We start from the raw sequence: 20,221 nt of genomic DNA, 5'->3' as shown, positions 1-20,221 counted from the left end.
TAATACTTGCCCAATCCCCATCACCTTTAATTGGTGGCTCTGAGTCACCTGCCAAATGTCAGTAGTGTCTTTCACACACATGCACGCACCCTCACATAATCTGGGGCATGGTGTACCTCCTGAGGCATAGGGACCATCCCACCTGCAGGCCCCTTTAGCACCATCACTTACAGCAGGGGGAGGAACAGGCTTTGGTATCAAGGCAAGAAGAAATCAGCCTCAAAGCTGCTCTTATCCATGTTTATTGAGAGAGTAGGGGAAGGAAGGCTGGATGTTCAGGGCTGGGCAGCAGGTCCCCAGCCTACAGATGGCAGCATCATTGTCCCCAGGCAGAGATACTCCAGCCTCCACTCAGCCAAGGTACATCAGGGACCCCTGGAAAGGAGAAGCCAAGTTTGAGTGTGCTCTCCTCCATCCCACTGCCACTGGGCACTTGAGGGCACAGATGTGACTCTGGACAGAGTCCCCAACAGGGTTATACCTTACCCCCAAGGGCCCTCAGCAGCCCCCTTGCCATTCGTATGTGGTCAACTTGGTTCCCACCCAAGGACATCCTGTTTCTGGGGGCCAGCAACGAGGATTCCCTGACATGGGGCTGGGATGCCTTTGTGGCATTTTGAGGAGCAGATCGTTCCACTCTGGGAGGATGGCTGGGGAGGACTGCCTTCACAGGGAGGGTGCACAGGGTGCCCACATTACCAGCAGAGACTTCACAGCTCCCACGGCCTCAGGGCCCAGCTCAGCCACACACTTCCTGGAACCCTCAATGAGATGTTCCACTGGGATCCCCAGGATGGTCAGGATGAACTTCAGGGGGCTGAAGCCTTTGAGAAGGGGGTTGGCCATGGCCCCTGCCCCAGCCAGAGCTGCTGTCTCAGTTATGTCTTCTGCCCCAGCCAGGGCCTCGGCCCCAGCCTCCACAGCAGGGTTGAGGTCGGTCAGAGCTGAGGCCACAGGCTTGACCATTGTGTCCATGAAGAAAGTGGCAGCTGCAAACACAAGTAGAGAAGAGCCCTCTGTCTGGACTGGGCCTCTATGGAGACCTGCCAAGGGCCTGTCTCCTCCAGGTTGTGCATGCTCCCCTAACCACCCACTGACAGCTACCCTGTCTGAGTTGGGGGAGGCCCAGCCCTGAGGAGTCCTCTGCTGGTTGGGAGAGGCAGTCATGTAAGCAGATCGCTGTGGCCCAGCAAGCAAGCAGCTGGACAGAGGGACATACAAGGTGGCTCGAGGGTGGAGGGAGGTGAAGAAAGCTCTGAGTAGGATCCAAGACAGGCTTCCCAGATGAGGGGACACCTGGGCTGTGCCTTGAAGGAAGAAGCAGAGAGCAGATGGGTAGTCCTCGACCAGGGCCAGCACTGGCATTGGCCAAAGCTTGGACAGCCTGGTGTTGGGTGAAGAGAAGAAAATAGGAATGGTGGGAATAGGAAAGGAAGTCTGAGGGCTGGAGCAGGCAGACCCCAGAGGACCTTGAAGTCCCAGGAAGGAGCAGGACATCCTTCCCAGAAGGACGAAGAGCCCAGGAGGTGGTAAGCAGAGGAGTGGCCTGGTGCCCAAGGCAGGGGCAACAGGGGACCCGAACAGAGCCTCTGCCAAGGCCCCATAGAGAAGAGCTGGGAACTAAGTCCTGCAGGCACTCACCAGGATGACTGAACAGAGCCACACAGAGCACCAGGAAGGTGGCCGTGAGCTCCATGGTGGACTGGGCTCAGTGGCTGCTCCTGGGAACAGAGACAGGCCTCGCTGTGATTCATATACCCTGTCCTCACCCCTCTCCCAGGCTGGGGCCTCACCCACCTCATCCTCCTGAGAAATGTGTTGTTTGCTCAGCTAGTAGAGCCCCAGCCAACTTCCTCCTCAGCCTGGTGGGCCCTGGGAGACCCATGCCCTGCTACACACCCAGGGCCCAAGGACTTCCTGTTGGCAGGGCCCCTGGACCAGAGGGCTGGGCTCTTCATTGAGAGCAGGAATGTAGGTTATGCTTTGTGCGCACAAGGCCCACCCAGGATGTTGCCTTTGCAGAGAGCTCTCTGTTCTGACCCCATCTGGTCCTCCAGCACTGCTGTGGGCCCTGTTGAGGAAGGGGCAAGTCCTTCCTCCTGCTGCCAGACCATGGAAATAGCATGCAGTGGGGGTCCTCTTAGCTCTTCTGGTCCTGGAGAGGCAGAGAGGAAACTCCAAGCCCACCCAGGTCAGACCTCATTCCTGGCCACCTCCCTGGTGAGGCCACAGCCAGCTACCAGTGAGAACACAAGGACCTGGGACAGTTTTCCAACTCTGCCATCAGTCTCCATACTAAGAGTTTCTTTAAAAGTCCTTACACATCTGTCACTACAGAATATGACAATGGAGGATTAGCAGAACATATTTAGCCCCATGACACAGGCTCATTGGTGGGGAGATCTGAGTTTTCACGGAGTGTCATAGAATACCGCCCCCCCACCCCCCACTTTGGTTACAAGACGGTTTTGACCTTTGCAGCATGGCGGGTCTCCAGCCACTCCTGAGCTCCCACGGCAGGCACTTTGCACCCTCTGCCTGCAGACAGCACAGGATTTATTAAGTAGCTGTGACCAGTGCGTGAACATTCGTGTGGTCTTCACACAATTCTTACACTTTGTCTTGATTGTCTGGGGGTGCTTTGCATTATCATTCTCAGTGTGGAACTAATTGCAATAGAATATACATTTCCAACTTGTAAAATTCACCTTCGGGGGATTTTTCCAAAGGGTTCCTGCTCTTGAGGCAAGGACAAGACCCAACAAGAGAGTGGGATCCAGCAGGGTAGGGGTAGGGGTAGGATCCAGCAGGGTAGGGGCTCCTGGGTGGCTCAGTCGGTTAAGCGTCCAACTTCGGCTCAGGTCATGATCTCACAGGTTGTGGTTCAAGCCCCATGTTGGGTTCTGGGCTGACAGCTCAGAGCCTGGAGCCTGCTTCGGATTCTGTGTCTTCCTCTCTCTGTGCCCCTCCCCGACTCACACTCTGTCTCTCTCTCAAAAATAAATAAACATTAAAAAAATCGAAGAAAGAAATAAACAGGAGATGTGGTTCATCCCTGCTTGGGACTGGAAGGAAGCCTTAGCAGTCACAGGGCCACCTAACTTGTCAGATTCAGGCAGCGAAAGGACCCCAGACCCACTGGGGTCTTGGGGGTGGGTGGGGGCAATGTGGAGAGAGGGAGAAGGGCAAGGTCAGGCTCTGTTCCTTGTGAACTTGAGCCATGACTTCCAAGTGGCATCTGGTTGTGGGGAATGCAGATGGGGCTGCCCTCTTGTCAAGCCCTGCATGTGGTGCATGGCTGGCTTCACCCAGACTCCATGGCTTGTGGTCACAGTGCACCCCTTGTCCACAGAGTTTGGACAGCACAACCAAACACAATTCCAAATAAGAAACAGAACAGGGCAGGATTCTGAGTTAGTGGGTCCTCAGGGCTGACTTAATTCACAGTTCTGGGACCGCACCCCGACAGCAGTCCTGACCTCATGAAGCAAAGGATGCAAAGTGACCCTGTCATTGATGGCAGGGGTCGGGAGGTGGCGATGGTCTCCACTCCTGGTCACCTACACCTTTAGCTGTCAGGGTGGGTTTACAGAAGAAAGAAAAGGATGGACCAGGTTTCCTGCAGGGGTGAGATCCCAAGCCAAGCACCACAGCCCCAGTGACCACAGCTCCTGCCAGCTGGTCCACGGCCCCTCCCAGCTGATGGTCCTGCTCATTTGGTGGGTCCACTGTTCTTCCTCTTTTGTCCAGGTGGCTGTGCTTCAGCCAGTGCTGGTCCTCTCTGCCCCGTGGCTCTTCTCTCTCAGGTACGGGCCATGGAAGCGGCCCCTCAGCCCTGCAGTCTAGGCTCTGGGCTCTGACCCAGCTTCAGGCCTCTGTGGTTTGGGGCCAAAAGGACTCCGGGGTTTTATTCTTCTCCACCATTGCTCCCTTGGGGGTTCCAAAGGGATGGCCAGAGCAAGGCAAAATTCCCTGAGTTCTTGGCCAAAACCCGTCTAATGGAACTGCAATCCCAACATTGGCCTCACCAGGGACAGATGGCTCTTCATTGAGCTTTATCTGACTTTTTTAAATGCACTAAATGACCAGGGCCCAACAAGAGAAAACCGACTGTAAGAGTTGACCCAGAATTACGGAACCAGGGATCTGAACTTTTGTGACCTTAATCCCCAGAGCCAAGCCACAGTCACTCTGTTCCCAGCTGGGCTTCCATCTTTGCATCTGGTGCCCAGGGCAAGTGCCCCCACAAATATTCATTGCATCTGAGATAAGACGTAGCAATGAAAGTATTGCATGAAGTCACATTTAACATTTTTGTATATATTTTTTCTGATATCAAACACAAGTGCCTTTTATTTTTGTGTAATGTTTATTTTTTTTTTTTGAGAGAGAGCACGCACACTAGTGGGGGAGGGGCAGAGAGAGATGGGGACAGAGCATCTAACATAGTCTCTATGCTGACAGCATTCAAACTCATGAACTGTGAGATCATGACCTGAACCAAAGTCAGATGCTTAACTGTGCCACCCAGGAGCCCTGAGTGCCTTGTATTTTTACTTGCTAAGTTTTGTCTACTAGTCTTGCTGATTCTTCCCATGGATGTCTTCACTGGGGTCATCTATAGGATGGGGACATTTATAGAGACACACCCATGTCAAGAACTGTGTCTTCCTGCTCCATTCGGGTGAGGGGGTCCCAGTGGCTGCCCCATGCTGGGAATTCCATCCAGGGAATCACCTCCTCCTGGGTTGTGTGTGTCCCTTTGTTTCCTTCAATTTCCCCAGAGGATCAAGGTCAACTTCAGGCTCCAGCCAGGATGGGGCTTGGGTAGTCATCAGCTGTGTGTGTGTGTGGAGGGGTATGTGCGGGGGTAGGGGACTTGGGGCTTCAGCTGCTCTGCTCATAGGATTATCCCTGTTTCCATCCATTGCCCAGACTCCCTATTCTGAGCCCTTTGTGGGGTGGTGTCTGCACAGACGGTGGGGTTTCCCTTCCTTGGCACTGCCAATCCCTCTACCTACCACCCCCTCACCCTGGAAATGATTGTTCTATTGTTTGTCTAATAAGGTTTAAATAATTATTATTGAGGGGCACCTGGGTGGCTTAGTCGGTTAAGCGTACACTTTGGCTCAGGTTATGACCTTACGGTCTGTGGGTTCGAGCCCATGTTGGGCTTTATGCTGACGGCTCAGGGCCTAGAGCCTGCTTTGGATTCTGTGTCTCCCTCTCTCTCTCTGCCCCTCCCCTGCTCACGCTCTCTCTCTCAAAAATGAATAAATATATTTAAAAATTTAAAAAAAATTATTATTGAGATGAGACTCATATAACATAAAATTAACCATTTCAAAGTGAACAATGTTGTGCTACCGTAACCTCTATCTAGTTCCAAGACATTTTTATCCCCTTGAAAGGAAACCCCATACCCACTAAGTAGCCCTTTCCCATTCCTGCTCCCTCTCTGGCTCTGGCCAAACCCTCAGTCCATGGCCTGTCTCTATGAATTTGCTTATTCTGGGTATGTCATATCTATGTAATCATACAACGTATGACATAGCATAATATTTTTAGGTTCATCCATGTTGTAGCCTGTGTGGTGCTTCGTTCCTTTTTATGGCCAGTTATTCTATTGTATGGACATACCACAATTTGCTTGCCCACTTATCCACTGATGAGAGCTGTTTCCACTTTTTGGTTATTGTGAATAGTGCTGCTGTGAGCATGTGTATGCAAGTATTTATTTCAGTACCTGTTTTCACTTCTTCTGGTAGATACCCAGGAATGGAAACCTGATTCCTATGGTTATTCTATGTTTAACCTATTGAGAAACCTCCAAAACTGTTTTCTATAGGAGCTGTACTGTTTTATGTGAGGTTTCCAATGTTTCCATTCTCACCAACGCTTGTTTTCTGGTCTTGGTCTTTGTTTCTGGTCTTTGTTTTCTGGTCTTTGTTTCACATCCTAGTGTGTGTGAAATTATACCTTAATTATGTTTTTATTTGCATTTCCCTAATGACTGATGGACATTTGCATATCTTCCTTGGAGAAGTTTCTACTCAAGTCCTTTGCCTGTTTTTAAACTGGGCTCTTTGTCTTTTTGTTGTGAGCTGTAAGAGTTCTTTATATATTCTGCATACTGGACCCTTATCAGATAAACAGTTTGCAAACATTTTCTCTAATTCTGTAAGTTGTTTTTTCACTTTCTTTTTTTGTTTGTGGGTGCTTTTTTTTACTTTCTTGATAGTGTTCTTTGGTGCACAGAAGTTTTCAATTTGATATCAAATTTACCTATTTTTTTTCTTTTCTTGCTTGTGCTTTTGTTGTCATATCTAAATATTCATTGCCAAAGCCAAGATTTGGTCATGAAGATTTATCCTTATATTTTCTTCTAAGAGTTTTGTGTTTTTTGCTATTACATTTAGGTTATTGGTCAATTCAATTTTGAGTTACATTAAAAAAATTTTAATGTTTATTTATTTTTGAGAGTGAGAGAAACAGAATGTGAGCAGGGGAGGGGCAGAAAGAGAGACACAGAATCTGAAGCAGGCTCCAGGCTCTGAGCTGTCAGCACAGAGCCCGATGTGGGGCTTGAACCCATGAACTGTGAGATCATGACTTGAGTTGAAGTCAGACGCTTAATTGACTGAGCCACTCAGGTGCCCCTGAGTTACATTTTGTATATGGTGTGAGGTAGGGATTCATCTGCATTCTTTTGCATGTGGGTATCCTGTTCATCCATTTTTTATCATTCAGAAATTTCTTGGCTTGTTTGTCATTTTATGACCATTTTTTTTGTCTTTGTGGGTTTACAACTTGAAACAATTATTATTAGTCTATTTTTAGTAGAAATTTGGGAGAGAGTAAAGTAAATGCATGTGCTTAATGGAAATCATAAGATTTAAATTTGCAAATGTCTCTGATGTCTTCCTACCTGCTTCATTCTCCTGGTGTCTCACTAATGGGAGCAAAACCTCATTTTTTCTGACCACTGTCAAGTCAAGCACAGAGAAAGCAAGCCCCAAGTTTTCTCAAACAAATAATGACTAAAATTGTTTTGAAATTTTCAACGATTTATTGATAAAAGACAATTCACCCTTTGGGGGAAAAATTACCAGTGTTTACAAAGTTCTATAGATGACAGAAATCCCTTGTGGGGTTTGAGAGGCCTCAGGGGTCAAGCCCCTTTCTTGTTAATCTCCCTCTGTGCAAATCTAATTCTAGAAATTAATCCTACAGACATAAACAGATATGCCAACAAAAATGCCTTGTGACAACGTCCGTGACAATTACTTGTAAAAGGAAGCAGGCCTGCAGTGTGCCTTTTGTGTTTTCCCCAGGACTTTTGCCTTGGTGTGTGGGTGTCTTCTTCCATAAATTAAAAAAAAACATGTATATATTTCATGACTACATTGATGAATCCAGGCTGGATCCATTATACATATAATTATTATTATATTATTTTTTTATTCAAAGAGAAACTAAAATGAAAACCTTCTTGTGGTCTTAAGTACATCACTGGCACTTGGCTTTGGGCCTCCTGTACGTACATGGTGGAGAAACCATCTGCCATTAGTGGAAGTAACTGGAGACAATGCATTGTCACAGAAACTGTGGGCTGTCTTCATAATGTCACTGCCAAAAATAATGAAGGAAAATATTCTTATCTGGACTGAGGTGGAGTGCTTGGGGGGGGGTCACCTGCCCCTCTGCACCACCCCCAGCAGTGATGCTGCTCGTGTGCCCTGGTGTTGATTGAGCACATGTGGCCTGGTCCATGGTCACTGCGCTGTAAAGGCAGGCACCAGGGCCCAGCTCAGGGTCCAGCTCTGCTCCTGACAATCAAGGTTTCAGGGTTCTTATCAAGTCCAATTCACGGTTACTGCCAGGTTGGGGTGCAGAGGGGTAGATGATTCTCCACACACCAGGCCCAGTCCAGATGAGGGACATTTTCCTGTGTCATTTTTTAAAAAGATTTTTAAAAATGTTTATTTTTGAGGGAGAGAGACAGAGAATGAGTGGAGGAGGGGCAGACAGAGAGGGAGACACAGAATCTGAAGCAGGTTCTAGGCTCTGAGCTGTCAGCACAGAGCCCAATGTGGGGCTCAAACTCATGAACCACGAGATCATGACCTGAGCCAAAGCCAGACACTTAACCAACTGAACCACGCAAGCGCCCCTCCTGTGTCATTTTGTTTAAAGTTTATTTATTTATTTTGAGAGAGACAGAGACAGTGTGAGCAGGGGAGGGGCAAAGAGACAGGGAGAGACAGAATCCCAAACAGGCTCTATGCTGTCAGCAGGGAGCCCGACACAGGGCAAGATCCCACAAACCATGAGATCCTAACCTGAGTGGAAAGCAAGAGTCTGACGCTTAACCAACTGAGCCACCTGGACACCCCTCCTGAGTCATTTTTGAGAGGAGCACTTTTTGTGGCATTATGGAGAGGGCCACCCTGGTCCTATTCTTTATGCTAGGAGAGCTTAGAATGGACACCTAGTTGTGTTTGCTTTGTTGGCCTCATCTGCCTCCAAGTACGCCTCATTACAGAGGCAGCTACCTGTTTCTCCGAAGTGGCTGACCAAGCACAGCCCCATGTGACTGGAGGGAATTGGCACTGGCCCAGGGCTGAGACCCCCCGCAAGCCAGGACCCCATCCAGAATTCTGCACTGGAGACCCCAGAAGTGCTGGGGGTGATCAGTGTGGGACCTTGGGACTTGACCTGTGGACACCTTCCCCTGTGCTAACAGGACTAGAAAAAGTTGACTACAGGGAAAGAACAGAGAAAAACCAGAGGCTGGAGGAGGTGGGGGCATGCAATCTGTGGGCTTCCAGCAGCCTGGCTTTTCGGCGGCATTCCAGTGGTCTCCCTACATCCCCTTCCTGGAGTTCTTTATCTTTAAAGTACCCACCCCTCCTTCCTGCATAGTGGTCAGAGTACACCTGTTCCTGGTTTCCCATGAGCCTGAACAGTGATGGTAGGTCTCCTTCCAAGGAGATTTCCAACTCCAAAGATTTCCAACTCCAAAAATACATCCCCATAGCTACCCAGCAATGTGTGTGTCATTGTGTCCCCATTTCACCACTGAGGCCAAGAGACTGGTCTCAGGCCCCTAAATCATAGTGGTCAAGGCCAGGACTTTATTGAAGCCAGACTGACCCTTCACCTCACATAGGCTTTCAGAGCCCCCTGACTACCCCCAATCCCTAGGGAACCTTTGGCAGAAGGCAGTGGTGGGGGCAGCTGAGGGTGTGTCCAGAGCCTAGGTGGCCTGCATCGTGGGGGGGTGCCTTTGCATTTGGCTCCTGATCCTGCTGCAACAATTCACCACATACTTAGTGGCTGAAACAACACACATTTATTTGCTCCCAGTCTGGAGGCTGGACTGAGCCAAAGTGTGGGCGCTGTCAGGGCCAGGCTCCCTCCAGAGGCTCTGTGGGCCTCTTCCAGCTTCTGGTGGCTGCCCAGATTCCTTGGTTTATAGTCGCACCACTCCAGTCTCTGTCTCTGTGGTCATGGAACCTCTTCCTCTTGTGTGTGTGTGTGTGTGTGTGTGTGTGTGTGTTTGTGTGTGTGTGTGTGAAACTTCTCTGCCTCCCTCCCTCTTTCTTTCTTTCTTTCTTAAGTTTATTTATTTATTTTGAGAGAGACAGAGACAGTGTGAGCAGGGGAGGGGTAGAGACAGAGGAAGAGAGAGAATCCCAAACAGGCTCAGCACTGTCAGCGCAGAGTCCGATGTGGGGCTTGAACTCACGAAACTGCGAGATCATGACCTAAGCTGAAACCAAGAATCCGACACTTAACCGCCTGAGCCACCCAGGTGCCCCTCTCTGCCTCCCTCTTTAAGATTACATACCATTGCTTGCATTCAGGGCTCACCAGATAATCCAGTCTCCTCATCTTCATTTCAAGCTAACTTTGTAACATCTGCCAATACTCTTTTTCCCCATAACATTCAAAGGCTCAGGAGATAGGACCTGGATAGTGCTGGGGTGCATGTCCACCTCCTGCCCCTGCCAGGAGCCTTCTGCCCCTGCCAGGCCAGTGGAGGGCGTCCAGAGGGTGTCACAGCCTAGCTGGCATGAGGAGAATGTGCAGGGTGGGCGGCGGCCATCAGCATCCACCTGGGCCTCCCTGAGCCCGCTCTGGCACACACACCTGCCTCCTGCTGGCAGAAGGCTGAGTAGACACTGAGGTGTGCCTCCTGCGGATGACATGGTCAGGCTGTCCTGGGCAATGTTTGCAGGACATCCTTTGAGCCAAAACAAACATCAGCTGGTTTGCTCCTCCTGGAATGAAGTGCTGAAGGTAGACAAGAGCTTGAGCAGCCCCGGGGGTGTGGGTCAGTTACTGAGTTCAGGGCTACAGAAGGACCAAGAAATCCACCAGACCTCAGAGCCAGGGATTGGGCAGTGAGCTGGCTGCTTCTGCCTGGGCCATGGCTCTAACTTCAGCAAACAACAGGCTGGGGCCACTGAGTGCTGTGCCCTCCATCCCTGAGCGTCCCCATATTCTCTTTCCATCCCCTTTTTGCCAGATCAGCATCTGGTCATGTTTGCTTTGCTGGCCTTGTCTGCCTCCAAGTCCAGAAACAGGTTTCCGAGTCCTGCCTGGTAGCTTGGCTAAGTAAATTAAGCAACTTGGAGTGGATCATGATACCAATTCCACCTGTTGGGAGGTTGGCCACTCTGAGCAGGGGGCCCAGCCCTGCCCCCCCACACTTGTGGGTGGCTGGAGCCCCCCGTTCTGGCTGGTGTCTTGATTACCATGCATCACCAGAGCTCACCAGGTTTCCAAGCCCACCTTTTGCTTTCTCTATGACAACTCACTGTGACGTGGTCCCCTTGTCGGCCACTCACATTTGGGGGCTGCTGAGGCCAGCACTGTGCAGTGTGACAGTTTGGGCTTCGGGGTGTGACTGTGAGGCTGCTCAAGCCTGAACTGCCTCTGTTTCCATCTCTGTGGCCTGTGCACACACTGCCTGGAAGCAGTGCCCTTGGTGTCCTTCCTCAATCCTCATGAGCTCCTTTCCCACGGAAGAATGGGCAAGTTCCTGAGAGGTTCCTGGATCCTGGGACCGCCCCCCGTCCCAGCTGTAGCCTGCTCTCAGAGACCCCCCAGAGGGCATGGCCTCCCTGTTTCCTTGCAGGGAGTCCTCCTGGGCCTGGGCCACCACACCAGACAACAGATGATCCCCCACTCTCCTGTCCTGAGTCATCACCATGAGGGGACAGGCAGGGACGGCCAGGGCTTTTCGGGGGACCAAGAGGCGGCCAACCCAGTGGGGCCTCAGAGTGGCTTTACCAGAAGCAGACTGGGGGCAGGGGCAGAACAGGAGGGCTGCTGGCCTCACCTGCAGGGGAGAAGGGCTGCAGTGTCCCACCCAGGAATCACACCACAAATCTATGCCATTACCCCACTTCGGGCTCCTTCCTCTTCTTCACAGCTTGGTCATCTGGGGCCCTGGGGCCCTGAGGCTCTGGGCAGTGTTCCTGCTTCCATGGGGCCTTTGCTTGGGTCAATATTGATCTGGCTTCTTCAAGTACTTCCTTCTGCCTCTTCCCAGAGCCCTGCTGCAGGGAGGGTGGGCAGGTTCGGCAGCCGGCCACAGGGTTTTTGCTGTGTGGGCTTGAGGCATGAGCAAAAGTGACAGAGAAGCTGGCCTGCATGGCTTAAGCAAAGACTGAAATTCCAGTTTCTAAGTAGCTGTCTTCTCCAGGCCTGCAGCCACCAGCCCCGTGAGGTTCCCTGGGATCTGCTGCTCTGAGTGGCTATGCTGACCACAGCAGCTGTGGCTGAGCCATGCCCTGGATACCTAGGCCCCATTTTCCTGTTTCAGCCCGGGCCAGAGTGAGCCTCAGCAATCAGGGAAGCATCCACCGGAGGGGCTGCTGGTGGTGGCTCCCTAAATGGAACGGTATGGGGTGAGGGCGCAGATAGTACCACACTCATGAGTCAGAAGAAATGTAGCCCTGAGAACATCAGCCATCTGTCTGAGGTCCTGGGCCAGTTGGTGTGTCTTCACGGTCTCCTGGACCCCTTCCCACAGCAGGTGCCCCTCGGAGCAGCCACCCACCAGGTGAGGGGTGAGAGTTGGATCAGACACCAAGGGGTGTCCCAGCCCAAACTCTGGACCAGGACCCCACCAACATGGAGAGGTACTCACTGCCATCCCAAAGTAAGGCTGGCTCGAAGCTGATTCAACAAGCTTGAGACCCAAGGGTTTAATAGCAATCCCCTCTGCTACTCCCACTCCTCAGAGGCCGTGGAGGGACCAGGATACCTGGCTGTGCCCATGGGAAGGGCAGCTGGGAAAAGGAGCTGCCTCCTTCCAGGGGGGCATGCCCAGCTGCCCCACTGCACTAGCTCTGATGGACTTGTGGCAGGGTCCAGAGCAGTGCAGAGATGTCACCCCTGGAGCCATAGCCACTTGGCTAACTGGAGCCCGTGTCCCACAGAGGGCAGTTGAGGCCTTCAGAGATCCTGCCTCACTTTCCAAATCCCTCCATTCTCTCTCTGCAGCCATCCGTCTTCAGGATTACCCCCACCCCAACATCTGGTTTATGGCAAACTTTGCTACCTCCAGTCCAGGGTCTAATCATGGGGTTTCCATCTCTCCCTGCAAATGTTGGCTCCATAAGGGCCACTGTGCACTCCCCTGTGGCCTAGCCCAGCACAGGACAGACTTGATTGCTGGGTCAGTTTCTCCTGAGCTTGGGAAAAGCAGATACACAGGGGGTGTCTGCTGACTTCCAGATCTCCCCAATTCCGTTTCGTGCAAGAGACGCATCTTCCCCTATTACCATCACTTTGACCCCAATTCTTCTCAGAACAGACTTCCCACCTCCCCTGCCTGTTCTTTTCACCGAAGGCCCACCCCACCTGCAAGTCTGCTTGCTTCTAGTGCTGGCTCTCCTCGCCCTGTTGAACTTTTCCTTCTCCCTCTGGGCCTTGGCACTTTCGAGGCCTGAGGAAGCCAGGAAGACCCCCGGGGTGTGGGTCAGGGTCTGTGTCCCATCCCGCCCTTGTCCTCCAGGCCTGCCCCGGCCCTTTGGCTCCAGGACTGAGAATGCCTTGGGTCTCAGGTGATGGGGGTACAGCAGATCTGGGAACCCACTTTTGTAGAAGATCATGTAGGAAAAGGGTTTTTTTCCCCCTGCATATCCAATGTGGATAAAGACCCAGCTCACAGCTGAGCTCCTCTTCTGCTCCTGTGTCTCTCAGAGCTATTCTCTCTTCCTTCTCAGAGCCTAGCCTCTGGTGAAGCCTGGTGCCAGCCTCCCCCACCAAGCCCTTGCCCTGCTCCCAGAAGGCACCACTCTGCTCCTTTAGGAGAATAGGGGCACCTGGGTGGCTCAGCCAGTTAAACATGTGACTCTTGATTTCGGCTCAGGTCATGATCTCATGGTTCGTGTGTTTGAGTCCTGTGTCCAGCATGGAGCCTGCTTGGAATTCTCTCTCTCTTCCTCTCCCTCTGCCCCGCCTCTGCTCACACTCTGTCCCCCTCAAAATAAATAAATACACTTAAAAAAAAAGAGACTAAGGGTAAGTCAGAGCACATCACCCCTTTATCAAAACTTTCCTCTGGCCTTAAAATAAGAAACCACATCCTAATTTTGGGCTCCCAGGCCCACTGGGATGGGCCCTGCTGGCCTCTCCTCCTCCCATCCCCTCGACCCTTCTTTCTTCTGACCTAAGCCTTCACTGCCAATCTTCCTCCCGTGAACAGCTCTGCCCACATGTCACTCCTTACAGCAGGGAGTATGGCCTGTGAATTCTGTGGGGACTGGGACTCTGCTATGTCCTGTTGCCCATGATGATGTGTGGCACCCTGGGTGTGGGTCCCTTGGCCTGCAGTGGCCATGTCAGAATGGAATCATTAGCATCAAGGGACACTCCAGTGTGCCCTTGGCCTGATGCCCCCTAAAGAAGAGGAGTCGAGGCTGATAGCAGTGTGAGGCAGGGACGGAGGGGGAGGTGGGGTGAGGGACCCAAAGGCGGAACACACTGACGGGACACCCCCAACAGTTCCCTTGTGGCTGAGTTCTCATTCACACCTGGAGACCTGTTGTGGGGAGTGGGGCTGGGCTGGGACTTTGGGACACTGAGTGCAGCCTGAGCATCCAACCCAGGTAGGAGCAGAGGATCCCAGGAGAATGAGCACAATCCTGTGGGGAACTGGGAGTGTGGTGGTTTTTAGCACATGTAGGTGTGCTTGGGGCTGGGCAACCAGGTAGGCATCCTGATGGCTGACAGCTGGGTTGAGGCATCTCTCCAGGGAACAGTGGCTAAATCCACCTGTTGGGAAAATGAATAAAGTTTTATGCCATAAGATGGCCAATGGGACTAAAACAAGCTTTGGTCTCTAGCTTAGAGACCCCTCCTCTGGTTCTTCTTCCTTTGTTTGCTGTGCGTGTGAAAATCCCCACAGATATGGAAGCTGAAAACTATAAATTACCTTCCCGCTCACATTTGGGGCTCAGATCTTTGGAGAAACGTCTCCTCTGAGCCCGCTGGTGTTAAATAAATCTCTGATCCACCAAGATCTCTAAGTGTCGCTTGGTTTTTCCTCCAGCATTCCAGCTTGGTTCCATAACATATTTGGTTCCCTGATCGGGAAACCCAACTGCGCTGGCCTGTTGTTGCCACCAGTTTGGGAGAATGGCTAGGTGGTGATGGAACAGGGGATCGCAAGGGAGAAGGTGTGCCCTGCCTGAATTTTGGCAGTCTCCCGCTCAGTCGCCTTAGGCCGGCCCCGCTCTGCTGTTCCCGCCGGACTGGAGGAGAATTGGCAGGTGAGGACCTGGACCCGACATCAGAACCGGTAAGGCTGGGGCCCAATCTAGTCAGGCCCACTTGCAAGAGTGGAAGAGGGACCTGATCACTCCCTGGAGACCTCAGAGGTCTCACAGGTAGGAATTGTATGGGAGGGAATGTAATAACCTCTGGTGTGTATGTGAATGTGGATGTGCGACTTGGTCTAGCTTGCCTATCGAGTTCGATTCTGTGGCTCCATGGGCAGGCACCCTTAAGGTCCCCAAAAGCCCATGGAGTCTGAGTGGGCCCATCTGAGATTCCATGGTGAATGGCACACAGTCTATGGCGGCATCAGAACAGTTTCCGATCGTAAGTCCCAAAGCTGAGACTGCTATGGCTGTCACCTAAGTTCCTTTGGGACATGGCCAGATGGGCATCTGACTGGTCTCCTCATTAGAGGGGGCACCCCCTATCCCTCTGTCTGTCTTTGCGACTCCACCTCATGGGAACATTATGGGGTTGGGACAGAGCAAAAAAGGGGTTGCTTGGAGGCTATGGAATTAAGATAACCCCCAGCACGTTAAGGACCCTATGTGAGTTAGAATGGCCCACTTTTGGTGTAGGAGGGCCCTCTGAGGGAATCTTGGATATCTCAATGGTCCGCTGCATCTGGCCTGTTGTCTCCGGAGACCCAGGTCACCCTGATCAATTTCCATACATCCTCCTGGCTTGAAATTGCCTGAAATCCTCTGCCTTGGGTGTGATTCATCCATAACAAGCAGAGTCAGACAAAGGTTTTAGTGGCCTTATCTGGAAACTCAAAGAAGCAACCCACCGCTCCCCTAGTGTTTGCAGGAGACCCAGGGGGAAGATCCTGTCTTTCTGCCACCTTATGACTCACCGGGCTCCCTACCCCCTGCCCCTAAGCTTGAAACTCCTCCCCTGTCTCTCCTCCTCCTCCACCGCTGCCACCACCACCGTGGCCCATCTCTCCTCCCCTCCTGACCCAGAAAACCCTCCCCAACAAGGACCAGTGGCCAGATTGTGCCCTTGGCCAGGTTCAGACACTCTCCAGATGCTGGTCCACATCCACCGGTACCAAGAGGCTCTCCTCTGCGGGGATCAGAGCAGGGGCTGAGAAGCCCATGAATATGCCCAGCAGCAAGGGGATTCCCCCAGGGATTATTATGAAATGCTATGTGAAGCTTATACCATTTGCTCCAGAGGCACAAGAGAGCCACGGCAAAAGGACGGGGAAGGTCTAGCTGCCAAAAGTGGGGAGGCCCAGAACCTCCTTAGCAGTGGGTCAGTGAGCCTACTGCAAGGAGAAAGGACATTAAAAGAATAAATGTCATAACCAGGGAAAGTCCCAGAAACCTAACTAATATCAGGAGGAACCTCAAGAAGGGGACCTTACTGGTCTGGCTGAAATAGAATCAGACTGAAGGGGACACTCTTCCTCTGCCTAATAGATGTGAGGGATTCTCCCTCATTTCCCAGGTTAACAGCTATAATTGGAGCCAACTGTGGTTAGTCTATCTCGGGATGGGGACTTTAAGGAATGTTCCCAAGCAGTTGCTTAAACTCCATTTGTTTTGGGGAAATTTCCGGTCTCCTCTGGCCTGATATGGACTCCATATTTCCACTTTGGTGGAAAAAACATGGCGTCTGCTCCTCTGAGATAAGGTTTTGAATTAGGTTTTCCTTCTCTGCCTTCTACTGGCACCTTGCCTCTTCTGCCTTCCCCTCCCCCTGCTGTTTCTGCACCAACTTGGTTGTGGTGTCCATAACTGATTCCTATACCCTCCTCAGTGCCTCACCACCATTGGCTCTTCCTCCCATCCTCAAGGTCAAGGAGTAAATTGCACTCCCTTGGACATCTAGGTCTTTTTCAAATAGAATGAATTGCTAAAGCTTTGATTACTGAACATAGCTTTGTGTTTTTAACTTCTTATTGCAGAGAAATTAAGGCTATTTGGACCTATTGGAAAACATCCTTTGTACTTAATTGGTTTGTGAATTTAACATCTAAAAAAAATTCTGGTGTAAACACCTCTCAGTTGGTTACTAAGTCCTCAACTGAAGACTAGGGTTTCCTAAGAGTTAAAGTTAAGCTTTAGAGTTAAAATTCTGCTAAGTGTATTTAAGACTGATGGAAATAAAGAAAGCAACCCTGTATGTAGGAAAGTAAGAGGTGTGTAAGAAAGATATAAGGTATGGAAATAACATTTCTGTTGAGGGTAGAAGAAAGTAATTTTGTCCTAAATGAGACTGGTTATTTGGGGAGAAATGGCTTTGGGACAAAGTTTGGAGGCAAAGGAAAGTTGTATAAGATTCATGAAGGGAAATCTTTGGAAAAGAATTTTATGTGTGCTCAGAGGGACTAAGGTTGAGATGAATGGAATTTTAAAAGTACACTGGTATAAGGTTGAATTCTGCTTTTCTCTCTGCTCAAAGACAAAGTTTTCTTGGACTGTTGATCTGCTCTTGATAAAACCATTTAAACAAGGTTTGTCTTCTGGGAAAATCAAAGTTTTAGGTTTCATCTATCAGCTCTTTGATTACTTGGTTAAAACTTCTCAATGTTAAAGGAGCTGGGTTTTGGTAACAACTATATAATGCTATATATTCACCTTTAGGATCTTTTATTGCCACCTTGGTTGAATAAATAAAGTTTTAAGATTTGTAATGATCTGTAATCCTATTTAGGATGTACTTACAACTTCCTAAGGTTTTAACAAACTTCCCAGGATTTAAATGGTAAATGAAGTCTTTTTGACCAATTAGGCCCTTTTATTTGGGATGCTAAGTTACTTGGAAAAGCACTGTCGTACAATGGTAAACCTTAGGTTGTATTGCACAGGTAAATTCTGTAACTGCCCAAATATATATGCAATTCCTAAAGTTGTAATGTTTTGATATAAGGTCATCACTTAATATTCTGATTACTTGAAGTGTTATGTGTCACAGAAATAACCGATTTTCGTTGTCAATTTCATCATAATGAACTCTCATCAGATCTTTAACAATGTCTATTTCTGAGATTTTTGTCATTTATAATTGTTTTTATTCTCTCACAAAACATGTTTCTTCTTCAAGGAGATTTATAAAAATGACTTTGGGGACAAATACAGGTATTTGACATCTTTAAGATTAATACTAAAATGGGTAAGAATTTCCAGAACTAAAAAGTTGCATTCAAATTGAACAAGAATTAGGAACATGGGATTAAATGAACTGAGGAAGATTATAGTTTGTGATTCTGGTTGAAAATATTGCTGGTTCTCTAATGTTTGCTCTTCCAGATTAAGGAAACTTTCTCTTAAGATATCTATGATATACAGAAATGTCATGAAGTATTCACGTGTAAACTGAAGCATTTACCTTTTCTCTCTACGTAACTTCCCTGAAATTCAAAAACCCTCAGTGAGTATTCTTTCTTTCATGGCAATTACAATTGTTTGTATAAGTTCAATAAGAATCTGTTCATCTTGTAACAGGTCACCATTGGAAATACTGGTTATTTTACCAAGGCTTTGAGTGGAATGTCATATTTGAGAGTGACATTCATAGACTCAGATATGACCAGACAGCTTTAAGGAACTAAGGTGGGCTTTGTAAAACATGGAGCCATAAAGCCCCTTGGAAATGTTGGCCTGATAACTTGCTTACAGAGTTCCCAGCAGCCTTACCAGGTGAGTAAAGAAGGTCACTTCCTGGCAGGTGCAGGAACCTCAGGATATCTTGGGGACCTCATGAAGAGGAATTCGCCCAATTCTGCAGGTATTGCAGGCCTGTCTGATGGCAAGTATTTAGCTTGGCTTCTGGCCTGGAGAGGCTACTAAAAGTTCAACCCAGAGATTCCTTATAAAAGGTTCCAGCAAAGCAAACTTTAAAAGATCCTCATGATTAATCGCTATTCTTGCTGAGCTTATGTAAATAATTAGGCCAGATTTGTTAAGACTGGATTTGTTCTACAAATGCATTGGTCTCAATGTGGCTATCTCTGGAAAGGGGGGTTTTAGAGAGAAAAACTATATTTCAACAGTGCACCGTTATGGATGTTAAATTCTATTCTGATTGTCTTTAAATGTTTGTTGTTTGCCTAAACTAGATAACTTGAGGTAAACTCCAGAAAAATTGTCACAGTATTTCATGTATAGACAATCTTTGTGCTTGTTATTCTATGGGGATAATAATAAGACTCCATGGGCATAAGATTATTTAAACAACTGGAAAACAGGATGGATCTCTAAATATGCAAACCATATCTTCCCTAAATCTGATCTGATAGTTACCAGAAACCCACCCCTTTTGAAGACTTGCAGGTAGACTTTACAGATATACAACCAAATAGAGGATTTAGTTTCAGGTATCACCCCATGGGTCCATCGCTCCAGAGCTGAGAAGGCCAACTCAGATGAACCCTCAACCTGGTGAAGTGATCCAGATACAGTCAACCCGCTTAAACTGACCCTCAAAAAGACACTGCCCCTGAGATCTCCAGCCCTGCTCCAGCCACACCCTGGAAGCTGGCTGGCCTGCTCATGGCAGAAACTTGAGGAATCAATGTGTGGACCAAGGCCAGGGGTTCAGATGCAACTCTGCCAGCCCTTGCCCCTTACTGGTGTCATCGCCCTGATCTTGCTTATTGCTGTCAGGCTAATAGAGACTGACATGCCATCATGTTGACTGCCATCAACAAACTGGACATGGACTGGATGGCAGACTCCCTGGGAACCTGACAAAGCCAAATAAACTCCCTGGCAGCAGTGTCCCTCCAAAATAGGCCAGCTCTCTACCTCCTCACTTCAGAAAAAGGAGGGACTTGTATCTTTCTGGGGGAGGAATGTTGCTATTTTGTAAAACAATCAGGAATAGTCAGGACTAAGGTTAAGGACCTCAAGGAAAGAATTCAACGTAGACAATGGGAAAGTATCGGTCAATGGAGAGGATGGGATCTCACACACTGGGCATCCTGGCTCCCTGCCCTGGCAGGGCCCCTGCTTTCCATAATTTTACTTGTGACCATCGGTCCCTCTATACTAACTACCCTGGTACGTTTTATTGAAAACACTGTTGCTTGTCAACTGCAGCATGTATCTTAGCCCTCTGAGGGTACCAACTCCTAGAGCTAAAAAGTGATGTCTAATAAAGATTTTAAAAAAGGCATCAAAGGGGGGAATGTTGGGGAAAATGAATAAAGTTTTACACCATAAGATGGCCAATGGGACTAAAACAAGCTCTGGTCTCTAGCTTAGAGACCCCTCTTCCGTGTTCTTCTTGCCCTGTTTGCCACGCGGGTGAAAACCTGACACAGATATGGAAGTTGACAAATATAAATTACCCTTCCCCCCTTCATTCGGAGCTCAGATCTTTGGAGAAACGGTCTCCTCTGAGCCTGCTGGTGTTAAATAAATCTCCGATCCAAGATCTCCGAGTATTGCTTGGTTTTTCTGCCAGCGTT

The 20,221-nt window shown here is 49.4% G+C and overlaps 1 protein-coding gene across 3 annotated transcripts; it reads right to left on the bottom strand.

Moving 5' to 3' along the window:
* Positions 1-276: 276 nt before the first annotated feature.
* On the bottom strand, positions 277-10,665 carry SCGB3A1 (secretoglobin family 3A member 1). 3 transcript variants are annotated; one of them, XM_047870295.1, is made up of 5 exons: positions 9,854-9,872; positions 2,474-2,538; positions 1,642-1,721; positions 700-989; positions 277-375 (listed from the first exon to the last, which is right to left on the bottom strand). In XM_047870295.1, the coding sequence occupies exons 3-5, from the start codon at positions 1,694-1,696 to the stop codon at positions 352-354; spliced, it is 369 nt and encodes a 122-aa protein (XP_047726251.1). In that variant the 5' UTR covers positions 1,697-1,721; positions 2,474-2,538; positions 9,854-9,872; the 3' UTR covers positions 277-351. The 3 variants fall into 3 exon arrangements, with proteins under 3 accessions (XP_047726251.1, XP_047726244.1, XP_047726259.1); XM_047870288.1 differs by lacking the exon at positions 1,642-1,721 and having other exon boundaries at positions 9,854-10,665; XM_047870303.1 differs by lacking the exons at positions 1,642-1,721; positions 2,474-2,538 and having other exon boundaries at positions 9,854-10,665.
* Positions 10,666-20,221: the final 9,556 nt, after the last annotated feature.

This window comes from Prionailurus viverrinus, chromosome A1, assembly GCF_022837055.1.
Source record: "Prionailurus viverrinus isolate Anna chromosome A1, UM_Priviv_1.0, whole genome shotgun sequence".
NCBI classification, from domain to species: Eukaryota; Metazoa; Chordata; class Mammalia; order Carnivora; family Felidae; genus Prionailurus; species Prionailurus viverrinus.
This window is presented reverse-complemented; position numbering and strand designations above follow the sequence as displayed.

Excerpts from the sequence above, each read along its gene's own strand:
- SCGB3A1 (XM_047870288.1), bottom strand. The coding sequence starts at position 9,903 with ATGAAGATGAGGAGACTGGATTATCTGGTGAGCCCTGAATGCAAGCAA. Across the intron at positions 2,539-9,853 it reads AGCCCTGAATGCAAGCAATG|GCAGAGGGTGCAAAGTGCCT; the intron begins GTATGTAATCTT and ends TGCTGTCTGCAG. Across the intron at positions 990-2,473 it reads AGACCCGCCATGCTGCAAAG|CTGCCACTTTCTTCATGGAC; the intron begins GTCAAAACCGTC and ends TTGTGTTTGCAG.